The following is a 21,945-nucleotide window of genomic DNA, read 5'->3' on the forward strand; positions in this document are numbered from 1 at the left end:
CTGTGCTGACAACCAACTGTATATAATGACGCAAAAAAAACATAAATATTAGACCTTATTACTTACTGGGTCATACAATATACGTTCACTAACCCGCCTTGCCTGATATTTGGCCATTTAAAAAATAAAAAAACGAAATAACATAGAAAGTAATGATGCGTATTAACTAGGTCAACTTCCATTACAATATGACCGACAGTTTGATCGCTGCAGTATAAGTTTTGCTCTGGTTCCCATACTAAAATAAATTTTCGACAACCTTATTCTTTTCTTTCGTGTGTTCACATAATGATTCATCGCTTTGCTGCTGCTGGGTCGTCGTCACATCTCACAAATCACGGTGAGTCGTGTGTTATCTACTCAAACATACCATAAGAACGCGTACTGCTTTATTATCACGATTATTTAATTTGACCAAGATCCAAATTTATCTTTTCTGAAGTGCAAATAACATATTTCCAGCTACATAGTATAGTGTATACTATACTCCAATAAGACTTTTGTTTTTCTGATGTTGTTACAACCTTCTCTCGCGTACTTTTGTCCTCCTTCGTGGCCTCGATTAAACTTAATACATTTTCCGAGCTGGCCATCAAATTGATGTACAAAACTATAGACAATGAATGAGACGTCGTCTGAGCGTTTCAAGCGACTTCAAGATAGAGACGAGTCTATTTTACGATTCTAGACGGCGTTATAACTCATCCCCATTGTATGCGCGGCGGTTGAGTAGCCATTGCACATGCAGTCGACGCGGAGCGGGTTCGGTTTCCAGCTCACTATGTACTACTCGGCCGGCAACTCTGATGGCCGATTTACACGCTCCCGCTCGGCGCGGGACTGTGCTCATTCGAAGGTCGTCGCCTTGGCAACTCGTTTGACGACCGACAGCGGTTGTGTGCAGTGTGCTGCTGCTGCCTTATCGGGAATGTGTTGGCTGCTGATGTTTTGACTCTACTAGGAGATGATTGGCCCTTTCTTTTAGGATACACACAGCCCCGCTGGCCAAAACCGAAAAAAACCAGCACATGGAAAAATAAAAGGACAAAATAGACATTCCACTTGCTGTTGCTGCTGCGGTGAATCTGCTGCAAGATCGGAACAAACGCTCTTTTTCTACTGGAAGCTTCAAACATCTGCGCAACGGCGACCAAAGTGCCAGCCGAGAACAAACAATCCCGCCATCGTTCATCTCCTATTAGAATTCGTCGACCGCGCCCTCAACGCGCCTGCCAACAGTTGAGATTTTAATTCGGTAAAAGTCTTAATTTATTCTGAATTATCTTCACTTGCAACTGGTAGAATTTATTTGATTACATTTGACAATTTTAAAAGGTTCTCACAATTTTCAAAAAATGTCGAGAGAAAAAACGGACGCCGACGAGCAGGAAAAGGAGCCGATGAACGTCGGAGACGTCCAGGAATCTCCTGATGACCATCGGGTTGTGATGGAGAGGCAGCTGGGCCTGTTGGACGGAGTGGCCATGATCGTCGGAACGATCGTCGGCTCCGGCATCTTCATCAGTCCCAAAGGCGTCCTCCTCTCGGCCGGCTCTTCCGGATTGTCCATCATCATCTGGACGCTGTGCGGGTTCGTCTCCTTCGTCGGGGCCATCTGCTACGCCGAGCTGGGCACGATGATCGACCGATCGGGCGGCAACTACGCCTACCTGAGCGAGGCCTACGGACCCCTACCGTCCTTCATGTTCCTCTGGGCCTCGCTGCTCATTTTCATTCCCGTCACCAACGCCATCAACGCTCTGGCCTTTGCCAATTACCTGCTCCTGCCGCTGTGGGGCACTTGCCTTCCGTCGGAATTCGCCGTCCGGCTGGTGGCCGCCTTCGCCATCGCCTCCCTGTGCCTCATCAACTGCTGGAACGTCAACTGGTCGGCCAAATTGAGAAGCGTCTTTCTGGTGGCCAAAGTGGCCGCTCTGGCCCTGGTCATCGTCACCGGCATCGCTTTTTACTTTGTCCAGGGACAAACTACACGCGGATTCCAGGAGCCGTTCGCCACAACGTCGACCGATCCCAGTTTGATCGCCTTGTCGTTCTACTCCGGCCTTTTTTCTTACGGCGGATGGTAATATCGACAATTTAATTTCTTAATTGATTACTATTAATCCACTTATCGTTATTAATTATCACAGGAATTGTTTGAATTTTGTGGTGGAAGAGCTGAAAGATCCTTACAAGAATTTGCCAAGGGCCATCGGCATTTCTATGCCAATCATCACACTCGTTTACGCCATGGCCAATGTGGCCTATCTCATCGTTTTGACTCCCGAGGAATTACTTTCGTCCAACGCGGTGGCTGTGGTATAATATCTTATAACCTAAATACATACACTTAAAATTATTATTTTAAAGTCTAAATTAATTTAAGAATTTGATTTAGACTTTTGGCGAGCGAGTCTACGGATCCCTAACGTGGATCGTGCAAATCCTTGTGGCCATGTCAGCACTGGGCTCTCTGCACTGCAACATTTTCAGCTCGTCTCGAATCTTCTTCGTCGGAGCTCGAAACGGCCACCTGCCCGGCGCTTTGGCCCTCATTAGTCTCAAGAATTTGACGCCCATTCCTGCCATTATTTTTATTGTAAATTTACAAGCTAATTTACGATTTCCAACCAAATTGGAATTTTGGTAATAATTATTGGAATTTTTATTTCTATTAGGGAGGATTGGCGATCACCATGTTGATCGTTGGTGACGTATACGTCCTTATTAATTACGTCATGTTCACCGATTCCGCATTCCTATTGGCCACCGTCTCCGGATTGTTGTGGCTTAGGTGGAAAAGGCCCGACGCTGTCCGACCAATTAAAGTAAAATTATTTTTTAAAATTCTAAACTATTTAATTTATTTATTTACAATTTTATTTTTAAAAAAATGTTTTTCTTAGGTGAATCTTGCCTACCCGATAGCTTTCATGGTGGTGTCCGTCTTTCTGGTCTGCCTGCCCATCATTTCAAATCCGGTTGGCGCCATAACGGCTATCGCAATTACCGCAACTGCCATACCAATCTTCTGCTTCTGTATAGCGTTTAAGCGCAAACCCACATGGATCTCATCTAGCAATAGTATACAAATCCTGACAAATTTCAATATTTAATTTCTATTTATCAAATTTTAATATTATTCATTTTGAATTAAAAACGCAGGAAAATTCACCGCTGCGTGTCAAAAAGTATTTCTGGCCGTGCCGGAAGTTGCCAACGATAAGCAGTACTAGTTCATCAATCATCACGCACATAATATCCAAATCAGTATACATGATAACAATTTTTATATTTGCCAATCAGTCATTAACACGAACATGTTGAATTTTGTAAAGATTTTCGAGCTTACAAGTGTTTTGAAACCAAGTAGAGCTTATTACTTGATTGTCTAATAATGTAGTGATCAATTCATCACAGCTATAATGGGGATAAAGCCGACTGAATGAGGAAATAGCCAATTTTGTCAAATGTCGTACACAAGTATATTTCTATTCACGAATACACATACCATTTTTGAGGCCTTACAACACTTCATTTAATTTCTATTTGATTTCAAGCAACACATGCCATTTTACAATCAATAACAGGAAGAAGAAAGATAAGAGTTTAATTTTTGTGGTAAGTATATACAGGGAAAACAAATTTATACGAAACTTTTACCGAGCTCAAAAACTGTAAAAATTGTTTCACTTCCCGTCTGCTTCAAAACGGAAATGCTGACTGAAGCCAGTCTGGCAGTCACACGTTAGATTAACAAGAAAGCCCAGCCCACTACTGGCTGTCACGGCCACTGAACTCTGTCCACGTAGCCCGCGTATAATAATCAAACAAAATTGGCTTAAAAAGATTAAAAATCAGCATACATAAATTAAATACATGCGTCTACATTTAAAAAAAAATTCGAAGGTCAGTTCCTTTTCCAGCGAGGCTGATTGACCAATGAACGAACGCCAAGTCGTGTTTCTTCTACCATTTCTTTCGTTTCACTTCTATTCGTTATTTTATCTGTGAGCTAGAATGCCAGTTCAGTCCAAAGACCTGTTGGCCTCACGAATTCTGGTTTTTTTAAAAGCTTATTCCCACCCTTAGAATCAGCGGTAACCATGACAACTAATGCCGCCGGCTGTTGCCGATGGGTGGGGACACAACCCAAGTTTGACGTGGCTCTCGCCGATTAGAGCTGCTGGTCGAATGTTGGATAAGAGATTTTCCGTTTTTCCTTTCACTCCTTCGCTTGTCTGTGCGTAGTCATAAGTAGACGTTTGTTTCGGCGTTGTCCATTCCTTAGTTGCTTCCACAAATTCAAAATGAAGTTGTTACTGATTTCCTGCCTCTTCATCGTTGCTTCCACTTTTGCCGACGAACTGAAAATCGACGTAATTTCTGTACCTGACGCATGCGAATCCAAGTCGAAAAATGGTGACATCCTGTCAATGCACTACACTGGAACTTTGCTGGATGGCACTAAATTTGACTCCAGGTAATATCATTTCTGATTCTTGCACCAATTTCAGCGTGAAATTTATTCGTTTGTCCTGTTTTTTTTTGCAGTTTGGACCGCAACCAACCTTTCCAATTCCAGATTGGAGCTGGCCAAGTTATTAAAGGATGGGACCAGGTGACACTTTTTTGAAAATGTAACACAGTATTTGAAAAGTAACATGTTTTTATTCATCAGGGCTTGCTGGACATGTGCATTGGTGAAAAACGTAAACTGACTATCCCCGCAGAGCTGGGCTATGGAGATAAGGGAGCTGGAAACATCATTCCTGGCGGTATGACTGATTAAAGCGACTGCAACTGAATGAGTCATTCATGTTTACAAATCATTTAGGTGCCACACTGCTTTTCGATGTCGAGTTGATGGGCATCAACCAGGCCCCACCTCCCCAGAATGTTTTCAAACAGATTGACAGCGATTCCGACAACCAGTTGTCGAAAGAAGAGGTAAACATTTGGACTCTTTGTGTGCTCACTTGCTCATCAGCTATAATTGGTGTTGCTTATTTTCAATATTGGATTTGATTATTTATACTTTCAGTTGACTTGAGTGTGCTTCTTTTATTCATATGCTTATATGGGTTTAATTTTAAGGTGGCAGATTACATAAAAAAGCACATTCCCCCAACTGAGAAAGCTGAAGAGGTCCCTGCTGAAGAAGGAGCACCGCAGCAGCAAGATCCTCTCAAGATCACTGAAGAGATCTTCCAGCACGAAGATCACGACCGAGATGGCTACATCTCGTTCGAAGAGTTCTCCGGACCCAAACACGATGAACTCTAAGTCTTCCATTCTCGCACACATTTGATCCAGTTTAAATCTCAGGTGTGATGATAGTTGTGTGCAGTACTTAGTTTTTTTTCTTTTGGGGAGGGACTTGGAACTTATTTTTTCTTTTCTTTTTTTTTTTTTTAAATCCTCATGGGGTCTAGGTGATGGGGTGTTGTTTTTGTTAAACCAGATTATTATATCTTTCACGTTGCGATTCTCGTACTGAAGCTAATTTACTTAACAGAGGTAACTTTGCCCGACGAGGAATGTTGTACAAAGAAAACTAATAATAAATCATGACGTCTGCTCATTCCAAAATCCTCATCTTCACCCATTGGCTAATTCCGTTTGGCATTGCACGCTTTTGTTTTCAAAGGACTGTGATTGGTCTCGCTCAAATGTGTGGTGTTGAATTTTAGTCTTTTTTAAGATGGATCGGTTGAAAAACGTTGATATTTTTTTGTTACAGGTTCGAGCCCACTTTGACAGACAAATTAACAAATTGAAAGTTGATGGCGCCTTTATTACAGACAAGATCGACGAAGACCACGCTCGTCTCGTGGAGCAAATATTTGAAGCCGAAGATAAAAATAACGACGGTTTCATTTCCCACGACGAATTTTCTGGCCAGAAACATGACGAACTTTAGAAACATTTTTTTTTTTTTCGAATTAAATTTGAGCGAATGCCGCTATAAGTGCCAACCTCGTTCAAGAGGCGACTGTAGCATTCCAAACATTCCACCACATTTATGCGGTTATTTTTTTGTATTTGTTAAGTCATGTTCAACAGCTGGAGCTGGAATTAAACTGGTTTCTGTTTTAACTACTTAATTGAAAACTAGATTATTCCAAGTAAGTCTTTTGTGTCCATACATAGACTATATTTTTTTAGATTTATGTCAACACATTTTATTTGAGTACTTCAAACAATCTGATTTTCATTATTCAACACTTCATAGTTATAATTTTGATTTTTTAAAAATAATCATTCGCTTCCCTATTAATTTATTATGAAATATCACTTTCATTAGATGCACGAGATGATACAGGCTTCCACATAACGACCGCGTTTTTAAAAAATGGAAAGCAGTCGTTCAAAACAAACCGGGATCGGGGTTTCAAAAGCCGCGAAAATTAGTTTTTTGAATTGAAATTGCGCACCCGTCAGTAAGTCTTGCCTCCGGCGTTTTCCGGGACGGCTAGGAATATTTTCTGACACAGCAAAGTGAATTGATCTGCAAAAGAAAGAAATGTCAAAAATGTGTATCGAGTGGTTAAATAAAGAAAATATCGAACTGGGCGGAGAATTAATACTGACTGCTGGTCGATGAGAGCCACTTGGGTTTCTTCTTCCAGGCGATGCAAAAGTAGAAAACTGGAACGGCGGTAATGGTGATTCCGACGGCCGTGACGACTTCCACCAGACTGGAAAAAATGGGAAAGCACACCAGAAAGATGGAGACCGCGAAAAACGCTATCGGGTATACCAAACTCACCTGGGCACAAAGCGAAAATAAATAAAAAAAACCAAACATCTATACCAACTAACTAATCAAAATTACTTTAATAGGTCGAGCGGCGTTTGGTCTCGTTCGCCTGAGCCACAAGAGTCCGCCAACAGCGGCCGCTACGAACGTGGCCTCCACAAAGGAGGTGTAATTAATCAACACGTAGACGTCAGTCACGACGAGCATCACCATAGTCAATCCACCCTAGAAAATAAATCGACTGTGATTATTTGCCAATTTAAAATGAATAAAATTCAAATTGACCATGAACAGGATGGAAGGAATTGGCGTGAGATTGTTGATGCTAATCAGCGCTATCGAGCCCGGAAGGTGTCCATTGCGGGCGCCGACGAAGAAGATGCGCGACGAGCTAAAGATGCTACTGTGCAAGGTGCCCAAAGCGGAAATAGCCACCAGCAACTGAATCACCCAGGTGAATGAACTGTACACACGATCGCCAAACGTCTGAATTCACACAAGAGGAAATCAATAAATAAGTCATCAAGGACTCATTGCGGTTGGAAATAACTGTGTTAGACAAACCACTGCGACGGCGGAGGAATCTAATATCTCTTCGGGCGTTAACACGATCAAATAAGCCACGTTGGTCATGACGTACACAACCGTGATGATGGGCATCGAGATCAATATAGCCCGCGGAAGATTTCTAAATTTAAAAAATGATGTAACAAAAGGTTTTAATTCATTTTCGATTGATTAAAATAATAATACTTGTTTGGTTCCCGCACTTCTTCGGCGACGAAATTCAAACAGTTCCTGCATTGCGCAATAAAAAACGACGATGGATGAGAAAATTAAATTAAATCAATTTGTATAGGGTCCATTAACTTTTACCATCCAGCATAAGAAAAGAGTCCCGAATAAAACGACAAGGCGATCAAACTAGGATCGGTGGACGTGTTGCGGAAGGGTTCCTGAAATCCCCGACTTTCACCTTGGAGAAAGTAAGCGACGCCTCCGGTGGTTATAATGAGCCCCAAGGCAATGACTTTAGCCGCCATGAATACCGTTTGCAATTTGGCGACCCAGCGCATGTTACAGCAATTGATGAAAGCGAGTACGCCTATAATCATATCGTTGCATAATATAAGGAAAAATGTCGTAAACAAAATTTTGGTATCAGCAATTTGGGCGATATGAATTTTAATACCGACGGCAAAGGCGGCGAGTAGTCGGACGGCTGAATCCGACGGTGGGCAAGCGCCCCATATCGGTTGGAGGATGTAATTGGCGAAGGCCAAGGCTATAATAGCGTTTGAGACAGGAATGATGATGAGCACAGCTGCCCACAAATAGAGAAAGGCCGGCAAAGGACCGTAGGCTTCGCCCAAGTATGCGTAATCGCCACCCGAGGAATTTATCATGGTTCCTGTTAATCCGTTTGTAGATATTTGTTAAAAATAATAACAAAAATGTGACCATGTCTACTACAATAATCTTTTAAAAAAAAATAAAGATAAGGGGCGGGTTTGTTTTTGTCATTTTGCGCAAAACAGAAAATCGGGAATGGGTGCGCAATTTAAAAATGCATATAGCGCTCCCAGCCTCCCGCTTAAAGTTATTGACGTTAAAAGGGAGAAGGCGTATTTACCTAATTCAGCGTAGCATATGGCACCGACAGACGAAACGAGTCCGCACAACGCCCACACAATAATGGACAATCCGGCGGATCCTGTCGACTGGAGGACACCTTTCGGGCTTATGAAGATACCGGATCCAACAATAGATCCAACGATCATGGCTATGCCATTCATTAAACCTAATTGGCGTTCCATCGTTACCTTGTTGTTGTTACTCGCATCACCGCCGTTTTGAGTCATCGGCGAGTGCTCTTCTTGCTCCTCTTCTCTGGAGACTTTAGGCATTTTGAACGAATACGAAGTTGACAAAACGCAGGAACCACACACACACACACAGGTCACAATTTGCGTGTCCTATTTTTTGACGACGTTTTCGGTTGCTACTTTTTTTCCCTGGAATAAAACGACGTTGATGCAACTCTATATGTCCGCAAGACAATTTGATGCACTACAAATAAGCTCAAGAAATTGTCAGGAAACAATAAGCGATTTAGAAAGCCACTGTGTCAAACCTTGGAATAATAAAGAGGATATCGGAGGAAATACTGAAAGTGTTACTACTCTGGAACACGTGCCGAAACGAATGAATGTGCGTGATGTAATATTTTAACTACTGGTACTGGCTCTATGGGCAAATTATTCGGAAGGTTTTCTTAGTGACTGTATGCTATAAGTTGATTAATTTCGCGCTAGATGGCTTATGTAGAAAGAAAGAGAAAGTTACAAAAAAACGAAAAAAATTAGATTGTGTCAAACGAGAAAAGTAGCAGACGTGATGACCCAGTTTTCACTCGATCCAGGCCAAAACGTCCCTCCCTATACATAGTTAACGATGAAAACATTTAACAAACAATTAACGACAGTATTACTTGATTTCCTAACAGAACTTGCAATTTGGGAGAAAAATTAAAATAAACATAATTCAAAATAAGAATTGAGACATTATGAAGCTATGGCGGTCTCACAATAGCAAGGGCGGCGCTACCGCACCTTTTCATTAAATAGCCTTTTACTTAAAAAAAAAAGAAAATAATTTTAAATATGTTTAATGTTACGTTCATAACTCATAAGTTCATAACGGAAAACCAACTCAGTGTTGCAACACTCCGACAGCCACAACAGCGCAATCTCGAAATCACATCCGTCTAATTTTTGAAACGGAAACCATGTTCTCCCATATCGTTGCAACGTATTAAACAATCAATCATTTTAACACAAACCATAAACCACAAATTCAAGTGATTGCATTACCAACCTTTTGTCAAATTAGTCAATCATTTTATTAGCCTACTATAAGCCTCCTGTCGATATACATAAAGAATACTGACTTCACCTCCTAGCTTTTCACTTGTTTTCTGAAGTTTAACCTGTAGGTAATGCAGTTGAGCGTCAATTCTTCAATCTAAACCATGAACTTCTCATCTCTCAAATTGGTAGGTAAACTAGAATTTGAAACTAACCAAACATTTGAAGGTTGAAAGTGAAAAAAAAAAAAATCTTTCGGTTTGTTCAAATAAGAATACAAATAATTAATGAAACAAGAAAAACCCACATTATTATGCGTACAATGTATAATAGGCTCTAGATATTTGACAGCACTTTTTAAAATGAAATAAACTCGTTTTCACAGGTACTGATGGTGCTGTCCACCATTCTTCTTGAAAATACACAGATCTGTTATTCTCGAAAAATGGCACGCCAACATTTCGCACCCCAAGAATTTTTTACACGCCAAGATATCGCACCACAAGATACGAATCCCCAAGAAGTAGAGCCCCAAGTAGTGGATCCTAACGTTGTAGTACCTCAAGAAAATCCAAGTAAGAAAAATTATCGGTCTGGATCTTTAGACCTAGTTGGTTATAATATATAAGAGCCAATTTCGTTTAAGATCATCATATTATTATCACGCAGTCGCACGCAGTCAAGTTATCTCGTTACGACCGCGTCCCACCAAGTTGTCTTCAATAAAAAATCTTGTTTTACGTAAAAACTGTAGATAATCAGATTGAGATTATACTGATTTTCTATACAATAATAATTCGCACGAACTATGTAAAAAATGCATAGAATAGATATTCGTCAAAACCTAAAAACTTTAGAAATTTGTGTGTAGTTGTAAATATAAAAAATAAAATCCAGACTGTTAATTCTCAAATAATGACATCCTAATTAGATACACCCCAAGACGTAACATCACAGGATGCTGTTCCACCCCAAAATGTTGTACCCCAAGAAGTGGCACCCCAAGATGTGACTCCCGAAGTCGTGACACCCCAAAATGTAATACCCCAAGACGTGACATCTCAAGAAGCAAAACCTCAAGATGTGACACCCCAATTTGTAGTACCTAACGTTGTAGAACCTCAAGAAAATCCAGGTAAGAGAGATCATTTGTTATAGGCCTAAAATAATATAATTGGTTTAGAACCAATTTAGCAGGTTTAAGGTCATATCACGTCAATACCTCGGTGCGACCGTCCCATTTGTGTCTCAAATAATTGAGGCTAAGATTTTGTTTTCCGTATGAAGCCGTAGATAATCAGATTGTTGATATTACTGATTCTCTAATCTCTATACATCATATAATCCGCATATAATAAAATCCGCATCAAATATATAATTACGTATAGAATATTCGTCAACCCTATAAAAACTTTGAAATTATATGAAAAAATAATTCAATTTAGGCACCCAAGATGTGGCACCTCAAGACGTGACGACACAAAATATGCCACCCCAAGATGTGACAGTTCCACCCCAAGATGTGACTCCCGAAGTCGTGACTCCCGAAGTCGTGACTCCCCAAAATGTAATACCCCAAGACGTGACATCTCAAGATGCAAAACCTCAAGATGTGACACCCCAATTTGTAGTACCTAACGTTGTAGTACCTCAAGAAAATCCAGGTAAGAGAGATCATTTGTTATAGGCCTACAATAATATAATTGGTTTAGAACCAATTTAGCAGGTTTAAGGTAATATCACGTCAATACCTCGGTGCGACCGTCCCGACCGTCCCATTTGTGTCTCAAATAATTGAGGCTAAGATTTTGTTTTCCGTATGAAACCGTAGATAATCAGATTATTGAGATTACTGATACTCTATACATCATATAATAATTCGCATCAAATATATAAATACGTAGAATATTCGTCAACCCTATAAAAACTTTGAAATTATATGAAAAAAATAATTCAATTTAGGCACCCAAGATGTGGCACCTCAAGACGTGACGACACAAAATATGCCACCCCAAGATGTGACAGTTCCACCCCAAGATGTGACACCCCAAGTCGTGACTCCCCAAAATGATGTGATACCCCAAGACGTGACCTCTCAAGATGTGACAGCGCCCCAAGTTGTAATACCTCAAGATGTCACACCCCAAGTTGTAGTACCTAATGTTGTAGTAGGCCTACCTCAAGAAAATCCAAGTAAGAGAGATCATTTGTCATTATAGGCCTACAATTTATTGGTTTAGAACCCATTTAGGTTAATAACCCATTTGTCAGGCAACTTAGAAATAATATGAAAATTATAATTCAATTCAGACTGTTAATTCTCAATTAATGATACCCTAAGATGTTACACCCCAAGGTGTGACACCACCTGCAAATGTAACACCCGAAGCTGTGACACCACCTGCAAATGTAACACCCGAAGCTGTGACACCACCTGCAAATGTAACACCCGAAGCTGTGACACCACCTGCAAATGTAACACCCGAAGCTGTGACACCCCAAGTTCCAGGACCCCAAGTTCCGGTACCAGTACCGGTTCCCCAAGTTCCGGTACCAGTACCGGTTCCCCAAGTTCCGGTACCCCAAGTTCCGATTCCTCCCGTAGTGCATCAAGTAAACTCAAGTAAGAAAGGGAATAAATCATTATATGAATATTATCGATATATATTTACGAGGTGTGAATGGAACTTCAGGCATTACATTTAAATATACGTCAATCATTTTACATTTTTTCCAGTGGCAGGATGTTTTTGGAGTGGAACATCCCCATTTTGTGCTGGACATTGTGGCCGATTTTATAAAACCATTGCTTCAGACAAAAGTGGAGACGGAAAAAGATGTTTAACTGGAACAAAGAGGCTGTGTTGTCCTGGAACTGCTGCGTTGCTGAGATCACGTTGAAAATGGTGTCTTGTTGAAATTCACATTTTTTTCCGTGTTGTTACAAGAAATAAATGAATCGAATATGATATGGAATTGCAAAAAAAAAATATGTAAATGTGAAATTGCATGTTTGCTCAGACCAGCAACGCATCACATGATTCCTTTTTTGTATGGTTGATTGTAGAGATCTATTACCAATATAGGAAGACGACTGCACTGTGCCTTGTTTCAGTTCATATTTCCACTTAAGCAAACACAGTTCCTTAAGAAAACTAGACATTATATATTGATTCATCATTGACGTTGATTGATTCATCATGACAAACATTATTTGAAGTAGCCTAATTTAAGTTCGTTTAAGAGATCTTGGCTTTGCCCCTGCTGCACCAAAACCGCCATATATTAGCTTCGCTTACCCTCCTTTGGATTTTTCCTTCATTAGCCATCATATTGGCTGCATAAAAAAGATAAAAACGTTGGAAAATCTAAAGCACGACAATATTGTAGCGGTATATTAAAACAGAAAATTAACTCAGTATGTTGCAACATTCCCATCAAAGCCACAACAGCGCAATATCTCGAAATCCTATATGCATCTAATTTTGAAAACGGAAACCATGTTTTCGTGTATCGTTACAATTTGAACACAATCAAGTGTTTTATCAGAAACCACAAACCAATAAGCGAGCGACATTTCTATACTCTATTGCAAAGTTCTCTCTCAATCCTGTCATTATACAAGCCTGCTGCTATTGGCCTTCTCTCGATGTAAAGAAAATGCTGACTAAACTTCCTTTTCATTTGTTTTCCGAAGTTCAACCCGTCAAGAGGTTATAGTTAATACAGTTGAGCGTCAAGTCTTCTATCTAAAAACCATGAAGTTCTCATCTGCCATAGTGGTACGTTATTCGTTATGGGCCTATGATAGAATTTGAATTAAGCCAACGTTTATAAGTTAAAACATTTTTATTGGTTGAAAGAGAAAAAAAAACTCTGGTTGTTCAATAAAAGGGATATAAATATTTAAATATATTTTTTTAAAACTAACAAATAATTAGGCCATGCTAATATGAGAGAAACTTGAATTGAAAGAGATCGTGTTATTTTCAGGTACTGATGATTTCTATCACCATTCTTTCTTCGAATGCACAGATTGTTAGTTCTCAATTAGCGACACCCCAAGTTGAAGTTGCCCAGCCAACCCCAAGTAAGAAAAATTATTCCATTATTTAGGCCTATTGCTTTAAAGGCAATTAAATTTAAGTTAATACCACATCGAAACCGCGACAATTTTGATTATTTTTGGCAGATTGATTCTTTATAATCCCATTTAAATCTTCTTTCCAAACTATTAAGAATCAACCAACAAAAAATTTAAATTGGTTAAAAATCACAACATATTTGAATGAATAAAAATTGAGGCAGCAAAATTAAATAAACTTAAATTTTTTTTTGCAGTGAACGGATGTTTTTGGAGTGGAACATCACCATTTTGTTTTGGACAATGTGGCAATTTTTATAATACTATTTCTGTTCACAAAAGAGGAGACGGAAAAACATGTTTAACAGGAACAAAGAAGCTGTGTTGTCCTCGAACTGATTTATTAACCGGTTAAATATATTTTCTTGTTGAAATTCACCATTTAGGACTTTCGTTCCGCTTTCGTTTTTTCACAAGAAATGTATTATTCAGATTGCAATAAACTATGTCAAAAAATTAAATAACAATTGTGCCAAAAAATTAATGAACTGCGCGCGTAGAAAATGGAAACGGTTTGAACTGCGCGCCTGGAAAATGAAAAACGGTTTGAACTGCGTTCCTCGAAAATGGCATCTAGGCTCTAGCGACTAAAAGTAAAACTTAAGTATGAATTTGGCGTCAACTAGCGCTACTTTTGCAGGAGCAGGAGCAGGAGCAGGAGCAGGAGCAGGAGCAGGAGCAGGAGCAGGAGCAGGAGCAGGAGCAGGAGCAGGAGCATAGGAGCCACGATGATATGAAAGGTCTCCACCACGATTTGGAAATATTTCAGGCTAGACGTTTGGGACGTTTTTTTGGTATTTCTTCAACACCAATGCAACCTGTCACATGTACTGAGTTTCTTCTTATAATTATTGTAAAATAGAGCATTCTATTCTGATTCAACACGAAAAATACTAATACATGTGATAGGAAAGGTCTCCACCACGATTTGGAAATATTTCAGGCTAGATGTTTTGTACGTTTTTTTGGTATTTCTTCAACACCAATGCAACCTACTGAGTTTCTTCTTATAATTATTGTAAAATAGAGTATTCTATACTGATTCAACACGAAAAATACTAATACATGTAATAAGAAAAGTCTCCACCACGATTTGGAAATATTTCAGGCTAGATGTTTTGTACGTTTTTTTGGTATTTCTTCAACACCAATGCAACCTGTCACATGTACTGAGTTTCTTCTTATAATAATTGTAAAAAAGAGTATTTTAAACTGATTCAACACAAAAAATACTAATACATGTGATAGGAAAGGTCTCCACAACGATTTGGAAATATTTCAGGCTGAATGTTTTGTACGTTTTTTTAGTATTTCTTCAACACCAATGCAACCTATCACTTGTACACGATATAAATTGTTTTAAAAGTTAAACAAATTTCTTGTTACACAATATGTTAATTCGATGTCCAATACACTATTTAAAGTATTTAAAATCAATGAATCTATTAAGACATTCATGAAGTAAAAGAAATAAATAAGAGTTGATAGAAAATCTTCCAGGAAGTGAAAATACAACTTCAATGAATTTGAAATGACGATATAAATTATTTTACAAGTTTAAACAAATTTCTTGTTACACGATATGTTAATTCGATGTCCAATACACTTTTTAAAGTCTTTAAAATCAATGAATCTATTAAGACATTCATGAAGGAAAATAAATAGAAATAAGAGTTGATAGAAAATCTTCCAGGAACTGAAAATCACCAATTCAATGAATTTGAAATGACGATTCTGCTTGCATTATGCAAAAAAAATCAATGAATCTATTAAGACATACATGAAGGAAAAGAAATAGAAATAAGGGTTGATAGAAAATCTTCCAGGAACTGAAAATCACCACTTCAATGAATTTGAAATGACGATTCTGATTGTTTAACAAATTTAAAGGGTTTCCTTGTTACAGGATATGTTAATGGATGTCCAATAAACTGCATGAAGGAAAACAAATAAAAATAAGGGTTGATAGAAAATCTTCCAGGAACCGAAAATAACCACTTCAATGAATTTGAAATGACGATTCTGATTGTTTTACAAATTCAAAGGGTTTCCTTGTTACAGGATATGTTAATGGATGTCCAATACACTATTTCAAGTCTTTAAAATCAATGAATCTATTAAGAAATTCATGATGGAAATGAAATAGAAATAAGGGTGGATATAAAATCTTCCATAAACTGAAAAACACCACTTCAATAAATTTAAAAATGACGATTCTGATTGTTTTACAAGTTGAAAACAGTTTCCTTGTTACAGGATATGTTAATGGATGTCCAATACAGTTATTCAAATCTTTCAAATCAATTAATCTATTAAGACATGCATGAAGGAAAAGAAATAGAAATAAGGGTTGATAGAAAATCTTCCAGGAACTGAAAATCACCACTTCAATGAATTTGAAATGACGATTCTGATTGTTTTACAAATTCAAAAGGTTTCCTTGTTACAGGATATGTTAATGGATGTCCAATACACTATTTCAAGTCTTTAAAATCAATAAATCTATTAAGACATGCATGAAAGAAAATAAATAGAAATAAGGGTTGACAGAAAATCTTCCATAAACTGAAAATCACCCTTCAATGAATTTAAAATGACGATTCTGATTGTTTTACAAATTCAAAGGGTTTCCTTGTTACAGGATATGTTAATGGATGTCCAATACACTATTTCAAGTCTTTAAAATCAATGAATCTATTAAGAAATTCATGATGGAAATGAAATAGAAATAAGGGTGGATATAAAATCTTCCATAAACTGAAAAACACCACTTCCATAAATTTAAAAATGACGATTCTGATTGTTTTACAAGTTGAAAACAGTTTCTTTGTTACAGGATATGTTAATGGATGTCCAATACAGTTATTCAAATCTTTCAAATCAATTAATCTATTAAGACATGCATGAAGGAAAAGAAATAGAAATAAGGGTTGATAGAAAATCTTCCAGGAACTGAAAATCACCACTTCAATGAATTTGAAATGACGATTCTGATTGTTTTACAAATTCAAAGGGTTTCCTTGTTACAGGATATGTTAATGGATGTCCAATACACTATTTCAAGTCTTTAAAATCAATAAATCTATTAAAACATGCATGAAAGAAAAGAAATAGAAATAAGGGTTGACAGAAAATCTTCCATAAACTGAAAATCACCCTTCAATGAATTTAAAATGACGATTCTGATTGTTTTACAAATTCAAAGGGTTTCCTTGTTACAGGATATGTTAATGGATGTCAAAAACACTATTTCAAGTCTTTAAAATCAATGAATCTATTAAGAAATTCATGATGGAAAAGAAATAGAAATAAGGGTTGATAGAAAATCTTCCAGGAACTGAAAATCACCACTTCAATGAATTTGAAATGACGATTCTGATTGTTTTACAAATTCAAAGGGTTTCCTTGTTACAGGATATGTTAATGGATGCCCAATACACTATTTCAAGTCTTTAAAATCAATAAATCTATTAAGACATACATGAAAGAAAAGAAATAGAAATAAGGGTTGACAGAAAATCTTCCATAAACTGAAAATCACCCTTCAATGAATTTGAAATGACGATTCTGATTGTTTTACAAATTCAAAGGGTTTCCTTGTTACAGGATATGTTAATGGATGTCCAATACACTATTTCAAGTTTTTAAAATCAATGAATCTATTAAGAAATTCATGATGGAAAAGAAATAGAAATAAGGGTTGATAGAAAAATTTCCAGGAACTGAAAATCACCACTTCAATGAATTTGAAATGACGATTCTGATTGTTTTACAAATTCAAAGGGTTTCCTTGTTACAGGATATGTTAATGGATGTCCAATACACTATTTCAAGTCTTTAAAATCAATGAATCTATTAAGAAATTCATGATGGAAATGAAATAGAAATAAGTGTGGATATAACATCTTCCATAAACTGAAAAACACCACTTCCATAAATTTAAAAATGACGATTCTGATTGTTTTACAAGTTGAAAACAGTTTCTTTGTTACAGGATATGTTAATGGATGTCCAATACGGTTATTCAAATCTTTAAAATCAATTAATCTTTTAAGACATGCATGAAGGAAAAGAAATTGAAATAAGGGTTGATAGAAAATCTTCCAGGAACTGAAAAAAACCACTTCAATGAATTTGAAATGACGATTCTGATTGTTTTACAAATTCAAAGGGTTTCCTTGTTACAGGATATGTTAATGGATGTCCAATACACTATTTCAAGTCTTTAAAATCAATGAATCTATTAAGACATGCATGAAGGAAAAGAAATAGAAATAAGGGTTAATAGAAAATCTTCCAGGAACTGAAAATAACCACTTCAATAAATTTGAAATGACGATTCTGATTGTTTTACAAATTCAAAGGGTTTCCTTGTTACAGGATATGTTAATGGATGTCCAATACCCTATTTCAAGTCTTTAAAATCAATGAATCTATTAAGACATACATGAAGGAAAAGAAAAAAAAATAAGGGTTGATAGAAAATCTTCCATAAACTGAAAATCACCACTTCAATGAATTTAAAATGACGATTCTGATTGTTTTACAAGTTCAAACAGTTTCCTTGTTACAGGATATGTTTTACTGGATGTCCAATACAGTTATTCAAATTTTTAAAATCAATTAATCTATTAAGACATGCATGAAGGAAAAGAAATAGAAATAAGGGTTAATAGAAAATCTTCCAGGAACTGAAAATCACCACTTCAATAAATTTGAAATGACGATTCTGATTGTTTTACAAATTCAAAGGGTTTCCTTGTTACAGGATATGTTAATGGATGTCCAATACCCTATTTCAAGTCTTTAAAATCAATGAATCTATTAAGACATACATGAAGGAAAAGAAATAGAAATAAGGGTTGATAGAAAATCTTCCAGGAACTGAAAATCACCACTTCAATGAATTTGAAATGACGATTCTGATTTTTTACAAATTGAAAGGGTTTCCTTGTTACAGGATATGTTAATGGATGTCCAATACACTATTTCAAGTCTTTAAAATTAATGACTCTATTAAGACATGCATGAAAGAAAAGAAATAGAAATATGGGTGGATAGAAAATCTTCCATAAACTGAAAAACACCACTTCAATAAATTTAAAATGACGATTCTGATTGTTTTACAAGTTTAAACATTTTCCTTGTTACAGGATATGTTAATGGATGTCCAATACAGTCATTCAAATCTTTAAAATCAATTAATCTATTAAGACATGCATGAAGGAAAAGAAATAGAAATAAGGGTTGATAGATAATCTTTCAGGAATTGAAAATCACCACTTCAATGAATTTGAAATGACGATTCTGATTGTTTTACAAGTTTAAACAGTTTCCTTGTTACAGGATATGTTAATGGATGTCCAATACACTATTTCAAGTCTTTAAAATCAATGAATCTATTAAGAAATTCATGATGGAAATGAAATAGAAATAAGGGTGGATATAAAATCTTCCATAAACTGAAAAACACCACTTCAATAAATTTAAAAATGACGATTCTGATTGTTTTACAAGTTGAAAACAGTTTCCTTGTTACAGGATATGTTAATGGATGTCCAATACAGTTATTCAAATCTTTAAAATCAATAAATCTATTAAGACATGCATAAAAGAAAATAAATAGAAATAAGGGTTGACAGAAAATCTTCCATAAACTGAAAAAAACCACTTCAATGAATTTGAAATGACAATTCTGATTGTTTTACAAATTCAAAGGGTTCCTTGTTACAGGATATGTTAATGGATGTCCAATACACTATTTCAAGTCTTTAAAATCAATAAATCTATTAAGACATGCATGAAAGAAAATAAATAGAAATAAGGGTTGACAGAAAATCTTCCATAAACTGAAAATCACCCTTCAATGAATTTAAAATGACGATTCTGATTGTTTTACAAATTCAAAGGGTTTCCTTGTTACAGGATATGTTAATGGATGTCAAATACACTATTTCAAGTCTTTAAAATCAATGAATCTATTAAGACATGCATGAAGGAAAAGAAATAGAAATAAGGGTTGATAGAAAATCTTCCATAAACTGAAAATCACCACTTCAATGAATTTAAAATGACGATTCTGGTTGTTTTACAAGTTTAAACAGTTTCCTTGTTACAGGATATGTTAATGGATGTCCAATACACTATTTCAAGTCTTTAAAATCAATGAATCTATTAAGACATACATGAAGAAAAAGAAAAAGAAATAAGGGTTGATAGAAAATCTTCCATAAACTGAAAATCAACACTTCAATGAATTTAAAATGACGATTCTGGTTGTTTTACAAGTTTAAACAGTTTCCTTGTTAAAGGATATGTTAATGGATGTCCAATACACTATTTCAAGTCTTTAAAATCAATGAATCTATTAAGACATGCATGAGGGAAAAGAAATAGAAATAAGGGTTAATAGAAAATATTCCAGGAACTGAAAATCACCACTTCAATAAATTTGAAATGACGATTCTGATTGTTTTACAAATTCAAAGGGTTTCCTTGTTACAGGATATGTTAATGGATGTCAAATACACTATTTCAAGTCTTTAAAATCAATGAATCTATTAAGACATGCATGAAGGAAAAAAAATAGAAATAAGGGTTAATAGAAAATATTCCAGGAACTGAAAATCACCGCTTCAATGAATTTGAAATGACGATTCTGATTGTTTTACAAGTTTAAACAGTTTCCTTGTTACAGGATATGTTAATGGATGTCCAATACACTATTTCAAGTCTTTAAAATCAATGAATCTATTAAGACATGCATGAAGGAAAAGAAATAGTAATTAGGGTTGATAGAAAATCTTCCAGAAACTGAAAAAAACCACTTCAATGAATTTGAAATGACGATTCTGATTGTTTTACAAATTCAAACGGTTTCCTTGTTTCAGGATATGTTAATGGATGTCCAATACACTACTTCAATTCTTTAAAATCAATGAATCTATTAAGACATGCATGAAGGAAAAGAAATAGAAATAAGGGTTAATAGAAAATCTTCAAGGAACTGAAAATCATCACTTCAATAAATTTGAAATGACGTTTCTGATTGTTTTACAAATTCAAAGGGTTTCCTTGTTACAGGATATGTTAATGGATGTCCAATACACTATTTCAAGTCTTTAAAATCAATGAATCTATTAAGACATACATGAAGGAAAAGAAAAAGAAATAAGGGTTGATAGAAAATCTTCCATAAACTGAAAATCACCACTTCAATGAATTTAAAATGACGATTCTGATTGTTTTACAAGTATAAACAGTTTCCTTGTTACCGGATATGTTAATGGATGTCCAATACAGTTATTCTAATTTGTAAAATCAATTAATCTATTAAGACATGCATGAAGGAAAAGAAATAGAAATAAGGGTTGATAGAAAATCTTCAAGGAACTGAAAATCACCACTTCAATGAATTTCAAATGACGATTCTGATTGTTTTACAAATTCAAAGGGTTTCCTTGTTACAGGATATGTTAATGGACGTCCAATACACTATTTCAAGTCTTTAAAATCAATGAATCTATTAAGACATGCATGAAGGAAAAGAAATAGAAATAAGGGTTGATAGAAAATCTTTCAGGAATTGAAAATCACCACTTCAATGAATTTGAAATGACGATTCTGATTGTTTTACAAGTTTAAACAGTTTCCTTGTTACAGGATATGTTAATGGATGTCCAATACACTATTTCAATTCTTTAAAATCAATGAATCTATTAAGACATGCATGAAGGAAAAGAAATAGAAATAAGGGTTGATAGAAAATCTTTCAAGAACTGAAAATCACAACTTCTATGAATTTGAAATAACGATTCTGATTGTTTTACAAGTTTAAACAGTTTCCTTGTTACAGGATATGTTAATGGATGTCCAATACACTATTTCAAGTCTTTAAAATCAATGAATCTATTAAGACATGCATGAAGGAAAAGAAATAGTAATTAGGGTTGATAGAAAATCTTCCAGAAACTGAAAATCACCCTTCAATGAATTTAAAATGACGATTCTGATTGTTTTACAAATTCAAAGGGTTTCCTTGTTACAGGATATGTTAATGGATGTCCAATACACTATTTCAAGTCTTTAAAATCAATGAATCTATTAAGAAATTCATGATGGAAATGAAATAGAAATAAGGGTGGATATAAAATCTTCCATAAACTGAAAAA

General features: G+C 36.1%; 4 protein-coding genes and 1 long non-coding RNA gene across 14 annotated transcripts; 4 read left to right on the forward strand and 1 right to left on the reverse strand.

Moving 5' to 3' along the window:
* Positions 1-787: 787 nt before the first annotated feature.
* LOC124352615 (Y+L amino acid transporter 2-like) lies at positions 788-3,530 on the forward strand. Its single transcript, XM_046802154.1, has 7 exons — positions 788-1,255; positions 1,336-2,083; positions 2,151-2,319; positions 2,399-2,599; positions 2,679-2,828; positions 2,907-3,084; positions 3,166-3,530. The coding sequence occupies exons 2-7, from the start codon at positions 1,356-1,358 to the stop codon at positions 3,234-3,236; spliced, it is 1,497 nt and encodes a 498-aa protein (XP_046658110.1). The 5' UTR covers positions 788-1,255; positions 1,336-1,355; the 3' UTR covers positions 3,237-3,530.
* A 625-nt stretch (positions 3,531-4,155) lies between these two features.
* LOC124352620 (FK506-binding protein 2-like) lies at positions 4,156-6,099 on the forward strand. 4 transcript variants are annotated; one of them, XM_046802166.1, is made up of 6 exons: positions 4,162-4,483; positions 4,555-4,621; positions 4,682-4,778; positions 4,838-4,950; positions 5,098-5,328; positions 5,744-5,904. In XM_046802166.1, the coding sequence occupies exons 1-5, from the start codon at positions 4,311-4,313 to the stop codon at positions 5,284-5,286; spliced, it is 639 nt and encodes a 212-aa protein (XP_046658122.1). In that variant the 5' UTR covers positions 4,162-4,310; the 3' UTR covers positions 5,287-5,328; positions 5,744-5,904. The 4 variants fall into 4 exon arrangements, with proteins under 4 accessions (XP_046658124.1, XP_046658122.1, XP_046658123.1 ...); XM_046802167.1 differs by lacking the exon at positions 5,744-5,904 and adding an exon at positions 5,519-5,592; XM_046802168.1 differs by lacking the exon at positions 5,098-5,328 and having other exon boundaries at positions 4,156-4,483; positions 5,744-6,099.
* Positions 6,100-6,264: 165 nt separating this feature from the next.
* Positions 6,265-9,121, reverse strand: LOC124352616 (large neutral amino acids transporter small subunit 2-like). 4 transcript variants are annotated; one of them, XM_046802156.1, is made up of 10 exons: positions 8,898-9,121; positions 8,397-8,833; positions 7,956-8,174; positions 7,640-7,868; positions 7,517-7,561; positions 7,328-7,451; positions 7,049-7,249; positions 6,839-6,988; positions 6,595-6,772; positions 6,265-6,511 (listed from the first exon to the last, which is right to left on the reverse strand). In XM_046802156.1, the coding sequence occupies exons 2-10, from the start codon at positions 8,668-8,670 to the stop codon at positions 6,441-6,443; spliced, it is 1,491 nt and encodes a 496-aa protein (XP_046658112.1). In that variant the 5' UTR covers positions 8,671-8,833; positions 8,898-9,121; the 3' UTR covers positions 6,265-6,440. The 4 variants fall into 4 exon arrangements, with proteins under 4 accessions (XP_046658112.1, XP_046658111.1, XP_046658114.1 ...); XM_046802155.1 differs by having other exon boundaries at positions 8,397-8,844; XM_046802158.1 differs by lacking the exon at positions 8,898-9,121 and having other exon boundaries at positions 8,397-8,503; positions 8,587-8,691.
* A 545-nt stretch (positions 9,122-9,666) lies between these two features.
* LOC124352618 (36.4 kDa proline-rich protein-like) lies at positions 9,667-12,729 on the forward strand. Of its 4 annotated transcripts, none has more exons than XM_046802160.1 (8): positions 9,667-9,818; positions 10,016-10,205; positions 10,562-10,765; positions 11,076-11,294; positions 11,593-11,823; positions 11,972-11,986; positions 12,020-12,253; positions 12,368-12,729. In XM_046802160.1, the coding sequence occupies exons 1-8, from the start codon at positions 9,795-9,797 to the stop codon at positions 12,529-12,531; spliced, it is 1,281 nt and encodes a 426-aa protein (XP_046658116.1). In that variant the 5' UTR covers positions 9,667-9,794; the 3' UTR covers positions 12,532-12,729. The 4 variants fall into 4 exon arrangements, with proteins under 4 accessions (XP_046658116.1, XP_046658117.1, XP_046658115.1 ...); XM_046802161.1 differs by having other exon boundaries at positions 12,053-12,253; XM_046802159.1 differs by having other exon boundaries at positions 11,972-12,253.
* Positions 12,730-13,349: 620 nt separating this feature from the next.
* On the forward strand, positions 13,350-14,235 carry LOC124312681. The gene is made up of 3 exons (XR_006910618.1): positions 13,350-13,412; positions 13,624-13,720; positions 13,972-14,235. It is a non-coding gene; the product is annotated as an uncharacterized LOC124312681 (long non-coding RNA).
* The last annotated feature ends 7,710 nt before the right edge of the window (positions 14,236-21,945 follow it).

The sequence above is a fragment of the Daphnia pulicaria genome, chromosome 8 (genome assembly GCF_021234035.1).
Source record: "Daphnia pulicaria isolate SC F1-1A chromosome 8, SC_F0-13Bv2, whole genome shotgun sequence".
Lineage (NCBI taxonomy): Eukaryota > Metazoa > Arthropoda > Branchiopoda > Diplostraca > Daphniidae > Daphnia > Daphnia pulicaria.

What these genes read in the sequence shown, in the direction of transcription:
- LOC124352618 (XM_046802159.1), top strand. Translation starts at nt 9,795, where the DNA reads ATGAACTTCTCATCTCTCAAATTG. An exon ending in AGAACCTCAAGAAAATCCAG is followed by an intron (nt 10,766 to 11,075) that starts GTAAGAGAGATC and finishes AATTCAATTTAG; the next exon opens with GCACCCAAGATGTGGCACCT. An exon ending in AGTACCTCAAGAAAATCCAG is followed by an intron (nt 11,295 to 11,592) that starts GTAAGAGAGATC and finishes AATTCAATTTAG; the next exon opens with GCACCCAAGATGTGGCACCT.
- LOC124352615 (XM_046802154.1), top strand. Translation starts at nt 1,356, where the DNA reads ATGTCGAGAGAAAAAACGGACGCCGACGAGCAGGAAAAGGAGCCGATG. An exon ending in CGTCCAACGCGGTGGCTGTG is followed by an intron (nt 2,320 to 2,398) that starts GTATAATATCTT and finishes AATTTGATTTAG; the next exon opens with ACTTTTGGCGAGCGAGTCTA. An exon ending in TTCCTGCCATTATTTTTATT is followed by an intron (nt 2,600 to 2,678) that starts GTAAATTTACAA and finishes TATTTCTATTAG; the next exon opens with GGAGGATTGGCGATCACCAT.
- LOC124352620 (XM_046802166.1), top strand. Translation starts at nt 4,311, where the DNA reads ATGAAGTTGTTACTGATTTCCTGCCTCTTCATCGTTGCTTCCACTTTT. An exon ending in TTATTAAAGGATGGGACCAG is followed by an intron (nt 4,622 to 4,681) that starts GTGACACTTTTT and finishes TTTATTCATCAG; the next exon opens with GGCTTGCTGGACATGTGCAT. An exon ending in TGGAAACATCATTCCTGGCG is followed by an intron (nt 4,779 to 4,837) that starts GTATGACTGATT and finishes CAAATCATTTAG; the next exon opens with GTGCCACACTGCTTTTCGAT.
- LOC124352616 (XM_046802156.1), bottom strand. Translation starts at nt 8,670, where the DNA reads ATGCCTAAAGTCTCCAGAGAAGAGGAGCAAGAAGAGCACTCGCCGATG. An exon ending in ATTCCTCCGCCGTCGCAGTG is followed by an intron (nt 7,250 to 7,327) that starts GTTTGTCTAACA and finishes GTGTGAATTCAG; the next exon opens with ACGTTTGGCGATCGTGTGTA. An exon ending in TTCCTTCCATCCTGTTCATG is followed by an intron (nt 6,989 to 7,048) that starts GTCAATTTGAAT and finishes TTTATTTTCTAG; the next exon opens with GGTGGATTGACTATGGTGAT.